The sequence below is a fragment of the Poecilia formosa genome, unplaced genomic scaffold, assembly GCF_000485575.1.
Source record: "Poecilia formosa unplaced genomic scaffold, Poecilia_formosa-5.1.2 Scaffold5, whole genome shotgun sequence".
NCBI lineage: Eukaryota > Metazoa > Chordata > Actinopteri > Cyprinodontiformes > Poeciliidae > Poecilia > Poecilia formosa.
This window is the reverse complement of record NW_006799944.1, coordinates 2,647,083-2,666,572: the sequence shown is the minus strand read 5'-3', so window position 1 is coordinate 2,666,572 and position 19,490 is coordinate 2,647,083. Positions and strand designations below refer to the sequence as shown.

The 19,490-nt window shown below is 39.5% G+C and overlaps 1 protein-coding gene across 16 annotated transcripts in view; it reads left to right on the top strand.

Moving 5' to 3' along the window:
* trpm3 (transient receptor potential cation channel, subfamily M, member 3) overlaps positions 1-19,403 on the top strand; it is a 141,700-nt gene extending 122,297 nt beyond the window's left edge. For 8 of the 16 annotated variants that reach the window (XM_016677138.1, XM_016677134.1, XM_016677137.1 and 5 more), the window contains 9 exons: positions 1,660-1,800; positions 4,288-4,416; positions 5,031-5,282; positions 6,978-7,152; positions 8,189-8,311; positions 9,861-10,011; positions 10,689-10,882; positions 11,074-11,206; positions 12,333-19,403. In XM_016677138.1, coding sequence (XP_016532624.1) covers positions 1,660-1,800; positions 4,288-4,416; positions 5,031-5,282; positions 6,978-7,152; positions 8,189-8,311; positions 9,861-10,011; positions 10,689-10,882; positions 11,074-11,206; positions 12,333-13,953 — 2,919 coding nt within the window. In that variant the 3' untranslated portion in view covers positions 13,954-19,403. Of the gene's footprint in view, positions 1-1,659; positions 1,801-4,287; positions 4,417-5,030; positions 5,283-6,977; positions 7,166-8,188; positions 8,312-9,860; positions 10,012-10,688; positions 10,883-11,073; positions 11,207-12,332 lie in introns of those variants that run through there. The other 8 variants (XM_016677168.1, XM_016677160.1, XM_016677161.1 and 5 more) reach the window with 2 other exon arrangements.
* Positions 19,404-19,490: the final 87 nt, after the last annotated feature.

The following is a 19,490-nucleotide window of genomic DNA, read 5'->3' as shown; positions in this document are numbered from 1 at the left end:
TGTAACACTTACTTGAAGGCCCCGAGGCACTCTGGTATAAAACAAAACAAGTAACAAAAAAAACAAAAAAAAACACGTTTCCAATGCCAGAGAATGCATTGTTACGATCCATTTGTTGTTGCCCTGGCTTCTGACTGCTCAAACACACCTTCAGATCCTTATGAATCGCAGACAGATTCATACACCAACTGCTTCACCACAGAGGGAGATTGTATTGCTGTATCCTCAGATGTTTTAGATGAGCTACTCTGCAATGAGTTTCAGTGCTTGCGTGACATCTTGAATGAGTACAGAGCATGTTGATTGCAGTAAAGGCATGGTGTGACTTTCACACGGGCACCTATATCTGTTCCCGCCAAAATTTCAGCGAGTGTGTGCCTGGGATAAAACGACGTTTCACACATTTGGAAGATGAACACGTCCCCGTGTACTTACATGTAGACACATTTTCTTTGATGTCAGGCTGATTTAAAAAAAAATAAATAAATAAATGTTTAGCACTAGCTTACGATGTTAAAACCTGGGCCAGCCCTCAAACATACAGTGTTAGTCAGACGTTTTCATACACTCATCATTATCATGGACTTCATAGTAATTTTTGAGTCTCACTTTAATCATTCTTTCTCCAAGGCATAAAGATTATTTAGCAAAACATACAATACACAGCTGTACATAAATGTAAATAAATATAGGCCGCTTTATCAACTCAGAAGCTTTTGTCCAGGTTTTAACCATCTGATGACAGGAAATAATCTCAGATGTTCAGAAAACCTGGGGAGCGGATTCCTGTTGACGGCTTAAGCAAATATGACGTGGTGTGTTTGTTTACATTTCAGCCAGCATGTATATATTTTCACTCTTTGTGGGTTGATAGAAAAAAAATCTGCATTGACCACAAACTTGTTGAGTTACCATCCAAAAACATATCAATAAATCATTAGGAGGTTTAAATGATCATGACATTCGTATCCTTAAGACGTGCATGTAAACGTCTGGCTGACCCTGTATATTTTAGCTCCTTTCAAATTTACAATACAATTCTGTGGATAAGCTCCCTCGGAGAAATGGTGTCGCTTTTACATTAAGACCATGACCCATTAAAAAAAAAACAATGGGCTCCGAACCCTCTCTCATGGATTTAAAAACTGTGTCACAGATTGATATGAGATATCTATGTCTTATCTTTTTCCTCCTCTCACTCTGTCCTCTTCCTGTCTCTATCTCGTTGTCTGTCTCCTGCCTCCTAATTGTTGTCTGAGACACAATCCATGAGTGTCTGTGTCCTCGTCATACCGTGTTACAGTATCAGCCTTCACTCGAACTCCACCTCACACAGACATTTCACATTTTTGGAATGACGGCATTGCCTGCGCTTGCTTCTTTGATTACATTATTAAAAAAAAAAAAAAAAAAAGCTGCTGTTGCTCATGATGTAACCCTTTTCTCCACTTTTTTTTTTTATTTCTTTTACCCAACCCTTCCCTTTTTCCACCTTCTCCCCTTCCAATACTCGTCCTCCTCTCTTATCGTCATTCTGCATCTCCTCTGCGTTTCCATCCGCCACACTCCCTTCCTTCCCACACTCTTCTTTCCTGAAATCCTCACACCTTTCCCTCCCCCGCCCCTCACTCGCTCCGTGTGGGCTTCACGCTCGCCCAGGCGATGCTGGGTAAGGTAACCACAGAGACATCCAGAAAGAAGGATGTTGAGGAGGTTCAGAGCCGCCACCGCCTTATCCCCATGGGACGCAAGATATACGAGTTCTACAACGCTCCAATTGTCAAGTTCTGGTTTCATACGGTCAGTGTCGGCTTCAGCAACGCCTCCCACATTCTGCTGTGGAAATTGTTTCTGCTGACTATGCAGCCGCAGTTTTTTTTTTTGGCCATTAATGTCTACTTTCACGCACAGCCTCTGTTGTCATTAGGCCCCGGCTCCACAGTGTCGTTACTGAGGTGCTAAAGTTAAGTGAGAAGTGGGAGACTCCTGAAAGCGGCAGGCTGAGAAAAGAAAAAGAGAAGGAAGGAGGAAAATGAGATTACTTACTGTGAAACTGCACAAATACATGTTTAAACCTACTGTGATGTTCTGACGTAAAGGTTCCGGTAACCCGCGCATAAAGTCAACATTTAATTTATCTTTAGATAGTAATGGCAACAACATGAGCAGCATCCATCAAGATTTTGCTCCTTTTGTTGCCCTTAAATTTGGTGCGCAACGTCTGTTTGGTGGCGTTTCTGCCTGCGAGGAAGTGAATAATACGAGCTGGTCGTTGGTTTCCCCACACTTGAATGCATTCAATTTGCTCCTTCAATTGAAACATCTCATTAGGGCCAGCAGAGGTTTTTACTTTTTATTTGTGCTAACAAAATATTTCAACTCTACTTTTTTTTCTTATTTTTTTTCCTTCACTCTTGCCCTTCCCCAACCTCTCCTTTCTATAATTGATGTTAAATCTGCAGTATGTAACTTGATCCTTAGTCTAGTTACCGTGGCCACTGATAAGAGCGGATAAACATTTTCCTGTCACTGTAAGTCGTTTGTCCGCCTTCAGCACAGTTGCAGCAAACTGGAAATCTTTAGCTTGTGCACGCTGTGTGGGGGAGGATATGGGCAGTGCATACACGGGCATGATTGCCAGTGCCGAGACACTGCTCCTGACTCTGATTCAGAGCTTCTGGCTGGGAGCTGTGTGTTTCTTTAGATGGCAGTAGGACCACAGGGAGGAGGCAAGGGAAGCTTGATTTTTGTATCATATGATATTTTCTGACTTAACGTCATACTGTCAGGACATGGTGACAGTTTTAATAAGTATGTAAAAACAAAACACGACGTCTTTATAAAAGTTATCTACTGCAACTTTAAAGAGGAACATTGCACAGTATGTCTGATGTATTGTGCTTATGGAGCAGATGGTTGGTTGTTCTCTCAGAATTTGATCCTCAACTTATTATACAATTTTTATTCTTACTTGTCACCAGCTATGGAGCGCTGCCATGGTTTTATAAATCGGGCTCAACGTTTTTCATGCATGTGGGATTTAATGAGAAAAGTCTCTGACACCCAATATTACAATCTCCTCACTGACTTGCATCATTGCTATGCTTGACTTGCAGCTAATGAATGAGCTGCTCCTATTTCCATTATTATTATTGCTTTAATTTGCTTTCTGAATATGCTAAAGGTTTTGCTGTTCATCAGAACTTAAACGCTGCTGAATGTTTTAATATAGAAAAGTGTAGGACGCTGATTAAAAATAAATCCAGCCTTCAACACACAAATAAAAATGTGCACAAATATTATACAGATATATTTCATGTCGTTATTTCTGAGAAGGATCACATTGACAGCTAAAGGTCGATGATAGATTTTCAGTCTATTTAACTTTTTATCTTATAAACCAATTTAAGAAGTTTTTATTGCCAACAACAGACCTGAATTTAGGAAATTCACATTGCTACAGTAACAACACGTTTTGTATTAGCCCAGCCTTACATTTAGAGGAAAATGAGCTGATTTACTGCTATGTCTTGAATTGCTTAATCATGTATTGTCACGATACAAAATCATTAGAAAGCCATTCTTTTGAGATTGATAATTATACTAGGACTCTAAAGATCAACAGGATTTTGCTATTATTTTAAAGCAAATGCAGTATGATTAGGGAGTTCACATTTTAAGCGGTCTTGAACAATTAATAGTACCAATTAGCACTATTAATATACGTAGCACTACATCAGTCATGTACATGTGCATTTCCTAAGACAGACAGAATTTAGTATAAAAACAGAACAACCATTTTCTGTAATAAATTCATTTTGCTGTTACATTTATTTCCAAACTGTGGCCATTTGTATAAACAGGCAACACATCACTGTAGAAAAATGAACAGTTATGACTTATGTATGTTTGTTCCCTGACTGGAAAAAGAAAAGATCAGATTTTTGTCTTCCAACCTGCCAATCATCAAAAGGAGATATTTAATCTTAAAACTGGACAGTGTCAGTGCATCTCTAGTTTTGTCTCCCTCAGAATGGCCATTAGATCAGCCTCTGTGATCACTTTATCGGGGAGTTATTCTTTTTAAGTCGCATATTAATTGTTTTTAACCCTGAACTACCCCTTTTAAAGTAACAGTGCTGCCCCTTCTTCTTATCTTTTTCAATAAATGCAATGCGGTTGTATTTTGGATTTCATGTGTTGTGCTTACATTTAGATGAAAAAACAGGCATGTCACCAAAATGTGACGCCACTCATTATTTTTCTTCTTCATGTGTTTTTATGCAGATGGCATATGTGGGGTACCTGATGTTGTTTAACTACATTGTCCTGGTCAAGATGGATCTGTGGCCTTCTCCTCAGGAGTGGATTGTCATTGCTTACATTTTCACCAATGGCATTGAAAAGATGAGAGAGGTAATAGATCATGATTGTGACACAATACATTGAGATATACAGGATAAGCAACGTGCAACTCACAAAGCACCTACACTTTCAATTAGCTTCAACAGTGGCAGAGAGGAGATTCAAGGGTTATGTCTGTTTCATGAAATAGTTCATAATGCATAAGAAAATCAGTGATGGATCTGTAAAAGGGAGATTTTAAAAAAAGCGCATCAAAGCAAAGCTAAAGGGGAGGAGGATGATGATGAAGATGAAAGCAAGAACCAGAACTGACACAAAAAAAAAAACAAAAAAAAACGAGTAAACAGAAAAAAACACATTGTGGCCATATAATAAGTTCTGCCCCACTCTGTACCTTTTTTTTTAAAGTAAGTGTATGAAATGTATAAATCATTGTGTCACATAATTTTCAGCTACACTGTATGTGCTTCCTCAGATGTCAAATTCTCTGATTGGTGAGCCCATACTGCCCTCTTATGGTGATCATGATGGAATGCATTTCTACTCTCCTATTTCTGTCACTTTTTCAGTTCATTTATTTTCACCATTCTGCTTCTCAGCTTCAGTGTTTATGAATCCGACTCATTACCGGTGCTCAGCGACCGTATGTCTGTGCCATTTTCTAGATCCTGATGTCAGAGCCGGGGAAGTTGCTGCAGAAGGTAAAGGTGTGGCTGCAAGAGTACTGGAACATCACTGACCTCATGGCCATCCTCATCTTCTCCGTCGGTATGGTCCTGCGCCTCCAGGAGCCACCGCTCATGAGCTACGGGCGGGTCATCTACTGCGTCAACATCATCTACTGGTACATCCGGCTGCTCGACATCTTCGGAGTCAACAAGTACCTGGGGCCCTACGTGATGATGATTGGCAAGATGGTGAGAGGAGACTGGGGGGGAGCGGAGTTTACTTCCTTTGCCTCCTGTCTTTATCGTTATTTTCTCCTCGTAATAAATTCTTCCTTGACATCTGTTTAGTCATGATCGCAAGTATATAATTTCTAAACCAGTTCAAAGAGAACCCCCGAGACTCTTAACTTGTTTGTTTGATCTCAACAAGTTCAAGATCAGAGCCTCAGATTTACGCACACAGATCTAAATCAGTAACTATCTGACGCTTGACTGCTTCTGACGCAAGCTGTGTACTGGTGAACTTAAAGTCTTTGATATGATAATTAGCTGGTAGGTAGAAAAGGAGATTTGGATTTGCATTAAATGATCCTGTCAAGGCGTTGGGTAATGGGTTCCTTCAGCTTCATAAGCTGGTTTCCTGTCAGAGTAAGTGAGGAGATGAAATTATACTTAGAGCAAAAGGTAAAAACAAAAAAAACCAACTGTTTCTCTAAAAAAAACTGTATTATATTTTTGTTTTTAAAAATGTTTTACATAACTTCATGTTCATTCCTTACACAGAGAAAAAACATTCCTTTTTAAGCGGCTCAAGTGTGAAATTGTTAAATAACTGTCATCTAATTGATTTTACAAATATGATCATGTATATTAAATCAAACTTTTATTGAAGCTCATATTCTGTTTTAAATGTGTGAAATACATATTTTTATAAAATCCAACCTTTAATTTGGACATATTTACGTAATTAGAGGGGCGGGGGAATGATTTTTCACGCTTTGTGCCACGAAAACCAATGCACATGTTTGCTTTGCTTTTGACTAGCTCACCAGAATATCTAAACATCATGTAAACATAGTAATAATGGCTTGCTATTTTAATAACAATACTAAATTAATGGCTTGCTATTTTCTTGGGGAATAAAAGTAATATCACAAGAATGTCTGGAGTATACACATCAGACAGTTCAATTAAAATAAAACAGCTGGAAATGTGCCTGACAAGGTTGCATGAAGATCCAAAGGAAATCCAATTTGATCTTGTTCAAATTATGAGTAGAAAGTGGAGCGAGGTAGAAATATTTCCACTTCTCACCGACAGAGAAATGCAACAAAGAGTGGGATCTTATTATCTCCGAGGCTCCATAGCTCTCACCTACAAACAGTAACAACATAAACATGGGGACTTTTCTAAATACTGCTGGGACTGTAATCGTAAGTGCTTTGCACTAAGATTAGGCTTTCTGTCAACAAGCAGTGAAGGTGAGTCAGGGACTTAAAAGGGGATGTGTATATGGTTGGTTTTCCTAAGGCACTGGACATATCTGTCTCAGCTCATTGTCCCGTAAGAGGAAATATGTTTGCAGGAATAAGTCTCATGCTGCCAAAAATAGTTGTGCAAAATGGACAAAATGGTGACAGGGTACCAAGAAGGTGTTGCACTTGTAATTTTGCTAAAAACATTAATTCTCAATATGGGATTTTAAATAAATGCACACAAAAGAAAAGATGTGCTTCTGAAGATGAGAATTCAATGAAGATATAATATTTGTATTAAGACATTTTTATCCTTTACATTGTTTTACCAATATGGAAATAGCTCAGAATCTATGTCTTTTCAATGCATTAGATATGTTAATATTAATGTACATGTTTTAAGCATGAAAAAGTAGAAAATACAACCATGTCTTGACCGTTCCCCTTCCTCTCTCCCTCCCTCTGTCAGATGATCGACATGATGTATTTTGTCATCATCATGTTGGTAGTGCTCATGAGTTTTGGGGTGGCACGCCAGGCCATCCTCAATCCTAACGAAGACCCGTCGTGGATGTTGGCCAGAAACATCTTCTTCATGCCTTACTGGATGATCTATGGGGAGGTCTTTGCCGACCAGATTGACCGTAAGTTTTGGGCGTCAGCTAGTGGAGAAAATTCATTTTGAATTCGGAGAAAGATAATTCCTGACTTCCTGAGCAAAGAAGATAAACCTTGACAAAATCTGGCATTCTGTATAGCTCAAGGATTGTGCTTTTAAATATATATATGTATATATATATACATATGAGACAAACATTTATTGAAAACATTTTCCATCTTCTTGAACTTTTTCACATTTTATCAAGAAAAAAGCCACAAACTTGAAAAGTGAAGGAAAAATGTTGCATGGATTACATTTTTCATTCAGTATAGGAAGGTTAAAGTCTAATTGTGTGTTATTTAATGTAAGATGCCTGTGAAGGTATCAGAGGTTTGTTAGAGAACATCAGAAAAGCATCATGAGACCAAAGAACATACCAGAGATGTAAGAGTGAAGAAATTTGAAGCATTTAGGTAATAAAATATTATCTCAAGTCTTAAACACACTTTTCAGTCCATACCTGAAGATAGAAATAGTAACAATTTCCATCTTCGATTTGCCTGTAAGCCATTGTCATCAAAACGTTTTGCTCTCTGTGTAGTAAATCCATTTAATTCAGGTTTTCTTTATGAAACAAGCACTTAAAATAAAATCTAATCTAAATATTTAATTGTTTCACATGCACCTATATGGATTGACCTATATAACTTGCCAATAAAAAATACTGAAGTTTGCTGCCATCATGTTACAAAATGTGGAAAAAGTTCAAGGGAAGTACTTATATTTGCAAGGTGCGGTAAATAGGACAAATCCCATCATTGTTGTAGGAGTAATTCTAGACAAGTTGTTCACCATATAATAAGATTTCACAGTTTATCAGGACTTTTTTCTTTTTTTGTCTCTGAATTCTTTTGTAACGTTCTGACTTGAGAGGCATTTTGGAAGCGTATTTCAGGAAGAGTGTCTGTGTGCTGTTCTGTTGTCTATTTGTATAGTACTGTATATAAAGGTGTGTACGGAATGTGAGGAGTGGCCCAAAGAGAAGAGATCTGAAATAATGTTTCCATTCTTTGTTTCAGATAGTAAGAAGGTACAGCAAAGGCTGAATGAAAAACTCTGGCTGGTCGAAAATTACTTACGAACGCACGGAACCTGGCGTAGTAGTGGTCTATCCCACATTGCCCAGACCACTCAAAATTCCAGTAAATCTATACATATAGACCTCAGTTTAACCACATTTACCTATCCCACCTTTCCTTCGTCATCCTCGCGTTACCACCATGTCATGCAAAGTCCCACCACTAGAGGGCACTTGAGAAAGAAAAAAAAAGTATGCATGTGTTTTCTTGCTGTAAGGCTAAAGTTGCCACTGTGACGGTATCTCAGGTCAGCTACTAAACCACTACTTTGACCAACCAGTCCAAGAAAAACTGATTCTGATTCAAATATTTGAAGAGAAGAGCTAGTAGCTTGACCTAAGGCTATACCCTGTAAGCAACTTTAGTCCCACTAGTTTTGGCAATGGTCGCTCAGAGGGCAGCAGAACGTTCCAGATGTTTTTACCTGTCTTCGGTCTTTGCTTTTGGTCAGCTGCCGCATCAAGAGAAACCATGAAATACTTGATATTTCCTTGATGCCTCTTTCCTCGATTTTTGTTGGTTATTTCTAAATTTCTTTAAATTTGGAGAATTGACCGTGATTATACCACATTCCACACTGATCATATTACTTCAACAACAGCTCAGCTTCTCAACGGAGCAGTAGCGCCACTGCTGAAATATTTCACCGACTAAACCCAACATTTTGTGTGACTGATCTCCAAACCTTACTAAAAGCATTACATTACATTTGAATGAAGGGCACATCCATGTCAGGACATAGTTATTATTCACCCTCCATCATCTGTAATCTGTTTTTTCACGTGGTTCAGTTGTCAGAGTTTTTGTGTCCAAAATTTGTTGACGCTAAAAAAAAAAAAAAAAAAAAAAAAAAAGAAAGAAATTACTTCAGTTCTCTGTCTTTGGGCTACATTGTGTGAAGAAATTGAGCACCGAGAAATGATGAGCATGACCACACTGAATCTCCAAGGCAAACAAACCAAGGACAAATGCTGAATGTTGCCTAGATCAGCCACAGCAACTGAACCATCATGGATGGAAAAACATACATTGTTTCCTAAATATGTGTCAGATAGATCTCAGAGCAATCAACCATTGTGGAATGAAGTTATGGCTCTCACATGTGGCAATATATTTTAAACGTACGTTTAAATATATTGAAAACAAAAACGGGGACAACACATGATAAATGTGTTGTTCTGTGGATTTTTATTTTTATTTTTCCATTTCCGTACATGAGCACTTGCCATTATGATATTTGCTCTTTCCAATTCCTTTCTCAATAAAAGAAGCATGAAAATAAAGTATGCTTCTTGTTTGTTTGCAGAGTATCTGTATGTACTTTGTTTGATACTTTAGACCTGTTTGTCTTTAATTTTGCTGTTTCCACTCATTAGAGTGTAATATATGCTAGGGCATTATTTTCTTTAATATGCATCTTAACTTTTGATTTCATTTTTATTTTTGGTTTAATTTATGCGTCTGCATGTATTATTATTTATTTATTTTTTTATCAAACATGCATCCAAGATATCCATGAAAAGATGGATCAATGAAAATCTATGTATATATATTTTTTTTTAATTTGCCTTGTATCAAAGTGTGTGTTTGTTCATTTTGTGGCACTGTGCAGCTCCCTGCGGCCAGAATATAACCACAGAGGACGGGGTGGTGGTGACTCTGCCGCCATGTAAGACTGGTGCTTGGATTGTACCTGCAATCATGGCTTGCTACCTGCTGGTGGCCAACATACTGCTTGTCAACCTACTCATAGCAGTGTTTAAGTATGTAAACCTTTGATTTTTACTACTGTACCATGTAAAAGTATTTGTATCCGTATAAGCTGTTTGCACACAATAAGAAAAAGTATAATTGAAGAAGTCATTTTTGAGTCTTTTTAAACCAGGGACACTTTATGATAGTTGCTCCATTGTACTGGTGCACTGTACAAGCGAAATACAGTTATGAAAGAAGGAGCTCAAAACATCTTTAACTTTATCTAAAATCAAAAACAACTGGGTTTTCAGCAGAACTATGTCTGATTCTGTAATAATCTTGCTAAAGCCTCAAATTGAAACATGAAATGTTGTGGTTGGTGCTGGAAAACTCACTGTAGAGGTGAGGAGGAAAGCTTAAATATCTTCCAAGAACTATGTCTAAAATGTGTTGAAGACTTCTAGCAATTATGTTCTGCATATATTTTGACCTTTAAAACCTTAAATCAAGTCATAGATAAGGAAACACATGTCGATTCTTGAATCAAAATACTGTATGTGTGTTTTATAGGCATCCCATCTTTAAAAAAAAGCCCAGACTGTTATGTCACCCAAACTGTAAATGGTCAAGTTTATGCTAGTTTATGTGCTGGTCAACATTAAATGCAGCATCTTTGACGACAGATTATTGTCACATCTGTAAACCGGTCATGGCTAATCTTTTGTTTGTGTTTCGTTATTCGCAGCAACACATTTTTTGAGGTAAAGTCCATCTCTAACCAGGTGTGGAAGTTCCAGCGCTACCAGCTAATCATGACATTCCACGAGCGGCCGGTCCTTCCTCCACCCCTCATCATCTTCAGCCACATAACAATGGTCCTAAAGCATCTATGCTGCCGCTGGCGCAAGCATGACGACGACGAGAGGGACTATGGATTGAGTGAGTGGAAGATGAACATTAAACCAAGTCTTAAAACTGAGTGTAAACAGCAGAGTGTTCAGCATTCAAATTTGTAATTTGTTTTAAACTCGTTTTTTCATCATTTCATACCTATCCTGTTGGTGTTTTGGTACTAGTATGAAATTTACATTGTTCCCTTTTGTTGTTGTTGTTTGTTTTTTATTTCACAGAGCTATTCATCACTGAGGATGAGCTGAAGAAAGTTCATGACTTTGAGGAGCAATGCATAGAAGAGTACTTCAGAGAGAAAGACGACAGATTCCACTCATCAAATGACGAACGGATCAGAGTCACGTCTGAAAGGTCAGATAAGAACTCACAGAAATAATCTACTGTGCGTCGCAGAAATATTTGCTACTATTGGATTTTCTTTCAACGTGTTACATTGCAGCCACAAAATGTAACGTGTTTACTTTGGATTTTATCTGATAGACCGTCAGACATTAACTTCTTTAATTTGAAGTTGAAGAAAAACAAGATGTCTGATTTCAAAAGCTGTTCAAAAACAAATCTGAAAAGAGTGGAATGCATTTTTATATTTCCCCGCAAGTTTAGCTGGAAGTCATTTTGGGGGTTTGGCTTTGCCTGCTTTCCACATCTACAGACTGATTTTTTTGCCCTTACAGTGTTTACAATAAAGGCACTGGTTCAGTCGTATTGTATAGAGAGCCTCCATGGAAAGAAATTATGTACTTTCACCATGAGCCCTCAAGTAGATTTAGGTCTGGACTTTGACTAGACTATTAACCATTCTAATGGAGCTCTGATTGTACTTTTAGAGTCATTTTTCTGCTGGAAGGTGAACCTCTGCCCCAGTCTCAAGACTATTGCAACCTCTAACAGATTTTCTTCCATTAGTGGACTGTCTTTAAGCTCCATCCATCTTCCCATAAACTCTGACCAGAAATGCCAAACATTGTGCTTTACATGCTGATTTAAAGTGGTAATTTTCTTTTAGTTTCACCACAGTAACTTTTCTCAACATGTTTAATTCTAACAATGGCTTTCTTTTTATCACTCCTCCATCATTTCCTTATCAATACTCTCCATTATCAATACTCTTCATTCCTGGCTTGTCATTTTGAACTGTGTGTTGGTCAGTTTTCAGCTGTGCCGTATTAAAGCTCTATGCAGCTTTCTCAGAGCATCTGTACTTAAACGGTAGCTTCCACATGACAGGCATATTGAATTTGCTATCATTTGGTTGTTCTGGGTTTTTCTTTTTTTTTTTAAAGAAATGAGCTCAAAACATTACTAGACGTTACTAGAAAGAATAAATTAATCCCCCCAATTAAGAGAAACGGGAGTAAATACAAAATCGTACAAACCAGTACAAATATTAAACTGCTGTTTGTTAAAGTTTTTATATTTCAATGAACTGTATACCTATCATGCCACGCAGTCGTTGAATTTTTCTCCTTTTCATCAGGGTGGAGAACATGGCTATGCGTTTGGAAGAGGTCAATGAGAGGGAACACTTCATGAAAGCATCGCTGCAGACTGTGGATATTCGGCTGGCCCAGATGGAGGACCTAATTGGGCGGATCGCTGTGGCTCTGGAGCGCGTGACGGGCGTTGAGCGCGTGGAGGTCAACAAAGCTCGCTCCCGGACCTCGTCCGACTGCACAGACTCGGCGTACATACTCCGCCAAGCTGAGTGCCCGGACTCTGCATACATCCTCCGCCAAAGCAGCTTTAACAGCACAGAGGGGAATGCCTACCGCCTTCAGGAGGCATTGGAGGGAGCAGCTGAGGGCTCCATATCCCCTCCCTCTCCCACTGGCATCACTGCTCGGGCAAGGAGTCACTCTTTTTACGTTGGGGGTGGACGTGCTGTTGAACGTGCAAGTGGGGCTGAGCGAGCTGAAAGCTTCTTCAAGGAGCGCTCGCTCAGCCTCCACAGAGCTAATAGCTCGCAATCTGTGTCTTCAGCCGCCGCCACCAAGGAGTCTAAGCCCCTCCCACTGGCGACGCTGTCGGTTTCCCAGCAGCACCGTCCGTCATCGTGCATTGATATCTATGTCTCGACATCTGAGGAGGTGGGGCCAGCCGAGGTCTTTCTTGATCCCCTCCGCGTGGTCCCACCCCTCCAGAGAGACTCCTCACTGCAGTCAGATATCATGGAGACGGTGCTGCCAGGAGGCCGTGACTTCAGCAGCACGGCTACTAGCGGCTTGGGCGACAGGCACTCGGAGGGCGCCGCTGGCAGCAGCGTAACGACTGGAGCCATGTATGATGACAGCGCGGCCGCTGATTTGTCGTTGTGCTCAGCAAGCCTCTTACCAGACACCACCCTACCTCCTTGGGATACGGAGCCGTCTCCACCTCCCTCAGCAGGGCTGCTCGAGCGCTCCAAGAGCAGTCGCTACCTCTCCACGGCAGGCACGGCGTTCCTCGACGAGCCTCCTCTGGTCAAGTCCCACAGCCTCATGTTCACGCCGAGAGGCTGTTACGGTGGGCTAGGGGCAGGAGTCCAGGTGAAGGCCGCAGAATACACCAGCATCACCGACTGCATCGACACCCGCTGCGTATCATCTCCATACACTCCTGCAGAATGCTCACACTTGCCAGGAGGATCCACCTCATTCACCTTTGATAAGCCGTCAGACATTAGTTCCTCTCACCCGGAGAGAGAGGCAGAGCTAAGTCACACAGAGTCCGACCCCGAGGACCCCGAGGACCTGATTCCAGCCTCCGACGCTCCTCGCATTACGGGCCTCGGCGGGCCCAGCGGAGCTCCTCTCTGCTCCACCCTCTCCAGGCTGGAGCGAGCGAACAGCTGCTCCTCAGATGACTCCCATCCTTCACTCACTCTGGCTCCTCCGCATCGGAAGAGCCTGTCAGTGAGCGAGAGGATGGAGAGGGGACCGGGTTTGGGAGCAGACAGGGGATCTGGGCCTGGGGGACGGGGTCTTGCGGGGCACAGATACCCTTTCCTCAGGAGCAAGTCCGGAGCGAGACCCGACGCGGCCAAAACTGACAGTCTGTCTATAAGGAAGTTGGCAGCTCCATCAGCCTTCCGCAGCTTCGATAGACAAAACTACACGTGACAAGGGCCCACTGGCGCCCTCACACATTGTTAGGGGCTGGGTGAGAACTGAAAAGGGCCAAGTAACAGCAGGATGAAATTGCACATAGATGCTGATTTGGAACATATCTATACTTTATTCACTTGCATTTTAGGTTTGGAAAAGTTTAGGTGTGATCAGCATTGAACGGCAGTTTTATCCTCAGCGGAGAATGGTAAAAGGGCAGAAGACTCAGAAGGTCTATGTACATCACTTAAAAGAAAGAGCTATGAATTTAGACTAGCTGATACCTTTTGTAGCAATGTAACTTACAATTGGGTGCCATGAAAATGGAAGTTATATTTGTCTTGTAGGTCTTCCACCAACCTAATTTACATCAAGTAGACATTGGTCACTGTTTTACAACACATATCAACCACCCTAGAAAGAAAAGGTCTACTGTTAATCCTACCTGTAGTGTGTGGTAGGCACTGTTACATCCGAGAGACAAAGACAAGGGATAAGGAAAGAGATAGTCAACTCATTTTGTAGTTTTTCATCAGCACAATTGCTGCAAAGGTTCCACTTTAAAGCTTTCCTTACTCATCGTGACACTCAAACACTGGCAGGTTTAAAAGCTGACAATCTACAGCAGAGAAAATGAGAACTGAACATCTCGATACTTCTGTCGCTCTAAACAACCCAAGTAACCCATGAATTTTGAACAAAGTGCACCCATAAATTAAATTGTGTTGTAAAGTGGAAAGGCAGAAGAATTGAGTACTGAAAGCACTTACTGAAGTTAACAACGCCTCAGCAGAAAATCTTTGTTGCTAAATGAAGCTTCAAGAGGCAGTCCTTCTGGAGAAACTAGCTTCATGCATTGCTGAAGTTTGATCAGTTTCTGCGTCAGCTACTGTCCGGAGATCCGAAAGGTCTTTGGGGTCCGTCCTCTTTTATAAACTCGGTTTGCTTTATTTTATTGTGACCGTACCTCGCTGAGAAATCAACCCTTGAATGATCATCAGATTCTTGACAATAATGGTTTGGTAGATTTCTCCAACCATCTTTAAAGGGACTGTGTTGTGTATTTTTCAGGCACAAAGCGCCAGTTTATAGAACAATCAAGTAACTATGTTTTCTTCAGTTGTTCTAAAAAAATGATATATACAAACTAGACTTAAATGAAATTTGACTTCACATTTTAGCATCGTGAAATTGGGCCTCTGTCTCTTTAAATGCTCCTGTTCTTTCGGACACTCCGCCTTCAGCACCTCATCTCAACAATGTTTCTTCATTAGGCCTTTAACAAGGTTCTTCGGAGCTTTGCACTGAAAAGTAGTTTGCATGATGAGCTCAGCAGATGCGCAGTTCCGTCAGGTGTTTGCTAATTGCTGCTGGCGCTAGTCTGAAGGAGCTTAGTGGGAGATGGATGCTCTGTGAGGTGGAAGCTCATCTTGGGCACTGCAACTCCAAGATGAACTGCATGGAAAGGGCACCACGGAGTGTTTGGGCGCCCCCTAATGGTTGCCAGGGGAGATTAATGCATGAAAGAATCAAAGCAACACTTTCAGGTACTTCTGAAATGTTGCTGAAAGACAGTAACAGAAGTTACTGTCTTTGATGAGGCAACAACACTATAACATGATAAGCTCAAAGAAGTCAATTACTTAAAGCTTAACTATGTTTTGCAACAATAATTTTTTTAAGGTATCAAGAAAGTTCTTTGCATTTTGCCCATTGTGGTGATTATGCAGCATGTCAATAATGAGAAATATTTTTAATGGCCATATATTAGAGCTAAACCTGCTGATATTATTTGCACTGATGAGGAACATGATGAGTTTCTAGAAGCCAACTGGTTTCATAGTAAAATACACCACATTTTGTTTCAGTGATGATACTCTGTTCTAGTCCACTTTATTAGACATAATTAAATTTATGGACTCATTTGATTATTTGGGGTAGCCCAGATATTTAAAGTAAATTTCACATCATTGGCCCCTTTAGAAATACATTTACTAAGAAAAATGTTGACAAACCTACTTTCCCTGCTGTAATTTATCAGTAGCCAATGTTTACACATGCAACCATTAAAGTAGTCAAAATATGATTCAGTCTTAAAATTATTATTGAATTCAAAATGATCCTCAAGATAAATTGACAAATCATTATTTCTGAATTAAAACAATCCCTTATCTGTAGGGTGCAATGAAGTGGGTTGTTACAGATTTACGAAAACTTCCTGATACCTCTAGGCTTGTGCTTTGATCACTGGTTATTCATCAAAGTGTGCATAGTGAGTTTACATAGACACACAACTTTTTGTCTGAAACCTTTTCAATTCTGTCCCCCAGAGCTCTAACAAGTGCAATTGCAAAATATGAGGATAAGGGGGCGCTATAAACCTACGACCCAGCCTTGGCTTGAAACGAACCTGGTTTGAACTTTTCTTCTTTTGCCTGTAACTTACACCAAAAAAAAAAATCTCCTCACTTAGTTAATCGTAGATCTGTTGTTTTTAGCCATCCTTCAGATTTTGGCAGTGGTATTATTTTTCTATCCAGCTTCATCTAATAGATCCGTCCTTCATCTTTTCCAATATTCCCATTTGTTGTATTCTTTTTTTTCAGTGAAAGTCAAAGCACACCACCTAAAAGAGACTAAAAAAGGAAGCAGCTGATGGACGACACGCCTAAATATTAACTATGTACAGGTCACAAGAATTGCTTTTTTTTTTTTTTTTTTAAAGCACTAATTTATTAATTTACTTCTTTAAAAAGCTTGAAAATAAGCTATTGAGTATATGCACTTTTGGTGAGATTTAACAAAGGTGTGCATCTTAGATCACATGAAGGAAGCAGATCATCAAACGATGACGGCCAGATTCATGTTTTTACATTTCTCATTTTTATTCTGGTGGGGAAAAAGTAGGTGGGGAGAAACACGCCTATCTCCTACAGGTTTGCGACGATAATAAAGGTGAGACTATTCAAATCTATCTTGAGCTTGACGTTTATAAACACTCTCTCACCATTTCAATTCAGTTGGATCATGTTGTGTTTATTTTAAGATGATGATTCTATTTATAACTATTTTTCTTGCTCATTAGCGACGATTACAGTAAATGCCTGTTTGAATTACAAAATGATATTTATATGTTTTCAGTGATATTTTTGTCAAATTTTAAGTATTTTCTAATTAAGCTTTTAAATATGATAAAGGATGACCACCTACATGCACTAAATGATGATGTAAAATATTTATTAAATATAGATTAGTCTCAAATACTGTACATTTCAATTATATTTAAAGTATTTAAAGTAGTTTTTATTGTGTGTTTTATCAACCGACTTATGAGATTTTTCTAACGTTGATATGGCAATACACAGTTGCCAGTATACCAAACTTAGGGTGCCTTTCGGGCATGGATGGAGTATGCTGGGATTCACGTGATTCAAGACTCTGTGATGTGTCTCATTTTTTGTCTTTTTTTTTTCTCTCTCTCTCTCTCATATAGGGGTCAACTATCAGTAATGATTTATTCATAGATTTTTGTTGTTCCCTTTCCCATCTACTGTACATAGTGGAGGAATTGTTGTTATTGCGAGATTACATCATTGCTTGTATGGTTTTATAATTTATTTAAATACACCAAAAATCATGTGAGATGTCTTTAGCACAATGGCTTTGTGGATTAAGAGAGTAAATGAATCTGTTTGCATGTGACAGTGAGACGTGATCATGACGACTGAGCTGCTCCACTCGGCCGGCGCTGCTGCTGTTGCTGGAAACTCTTCTGTCTAGCTTTAGTTGACTGACCTGATTTGCCTGCATCACTCACCCCATCTTTCAATCAAAAATCTTCTAGACTGTTAAACATTTCCAGTTGTCGATCATGTTTAAAAGACATTAAGCAGCCGCAGTGCTTTTCATCCGCAAAACCAGATGTCGCCAAACATTTATTTAAGGAAAACCTCAGCGAAATGTCCCTTCAGCCTCCAGGTGCATCTGCATGTGTTAGAGTGTAGCATTAAAAACATGTCAGTAATTTAATTCAGATTGTAAAACTCATTTATTCTACAGTTTCATTGCACACAGAGATATATTTCAAGTGCTTATTGTGGCTAAATTTGATGATTGTAGCTTATAGCTAACAAAGTACCAAAAATTTGTTTCTCGAAAAAGCTGAATAATGAACATGAACGCTACAAAAATTATAACAAATGTTATATTACGACCATACTATGATCAACAAGCTTCTATTTGAAACTCGACAGTCGTCTAATGTTATCTGTAAGCAGGTGAAAGCCAAAAAGGGTCAGTGCTGAAGAAGCTGACTGGGTGCAAAGGACTGAGTCCAAGCATATTAGTGACATGCTACACTGAAGGAAAAGGTGTGGTAGAAGTAGAAACTTCTACTGATGGTTCATGAAGTAGAGGCTTCATGAACCACCACATACCAGGACTTACCGACTCCTGAATGAGAACGCATCAGAAACGTCTCACACAGGCTAAGATTCTAGACAGGTGCCACTGTAAAACTGGCCTGGCCCTTTTTTTTTTTTTTTTTTTATTGTCACAGTTTTACATTAACAATGACTTAAAATTTTAATTGTTGCACTTAGCTTCAGTCATATTAAGATAGTTTAATTTTCATCTGGTAGACCAAAGGTCTGCAACCTGCAGAAATAGAGCCTCAAGTGGCTCTTTTCTCACTTAACATATTAAACAATGAAATATTACCCTTTTTTTTTAAAAAAAAACAACAACTTTACATTTGATTTTATCAAGGAACACGGACGTTTCCACAGTCAACAATGATTTGAAGAGCCAAGTCATCATGTTGCTCCACTGTCCAACTCCAGTTGCAAAGTCACCACAGTTACTTACCAGGAACTTTTAGAGCATTTCCCTCGGTTGATGACATTTATGGAGATATTTATTTTGTTTTCCAGTACAAAAGTATTCCAGTATTTGGCAACGTCCCACACTTCCAAAAGTACCAGTGCTTGCTTTATTGGCTCTAACGTCACTGTGCTGGATTCCCCACTCCCTGACCTAAACACCATAGAGAGTCTATGGATCATTGTCAAGAAGATGAAGGAGTTCATAATCCTCACACTACTGTGGTTATCGCTAAAGTTTGTACGCCTTTCTAACAATTGTTTTTCTTCCACTCATCATCATTAATATGTTTGGACACAGCCCTTGGAGAGTAGCCAGCTCCTTTCATGGCTCAACCTCTTTTTAGAACGGCCAATAACTGTCTCCTGGACAACTGCCACGTCAGTAGTCTTCCCCATGAGCTCTGACAGGCCATGACATACCATTTCTAAATTTCAAATCTTTTTTATTTTATTTTTTATTGAGGCTATGTAACATTTTGATTTTTTTTGAGAAAGGGGCCGTGAGCTTCCTATTTGCTGGATGCAGCAAATCAAAGTTTCTATTACCTTCTATAGCATTTTAAGTTAAATTAATAAAAAAAATAACTTCTTCAAAATCACTTTCTAATAAGCTAAGGTGCATCTGTATTGTTCGTAATATAAGCTTAAGGTTTGCAGTGCCATTGCAAG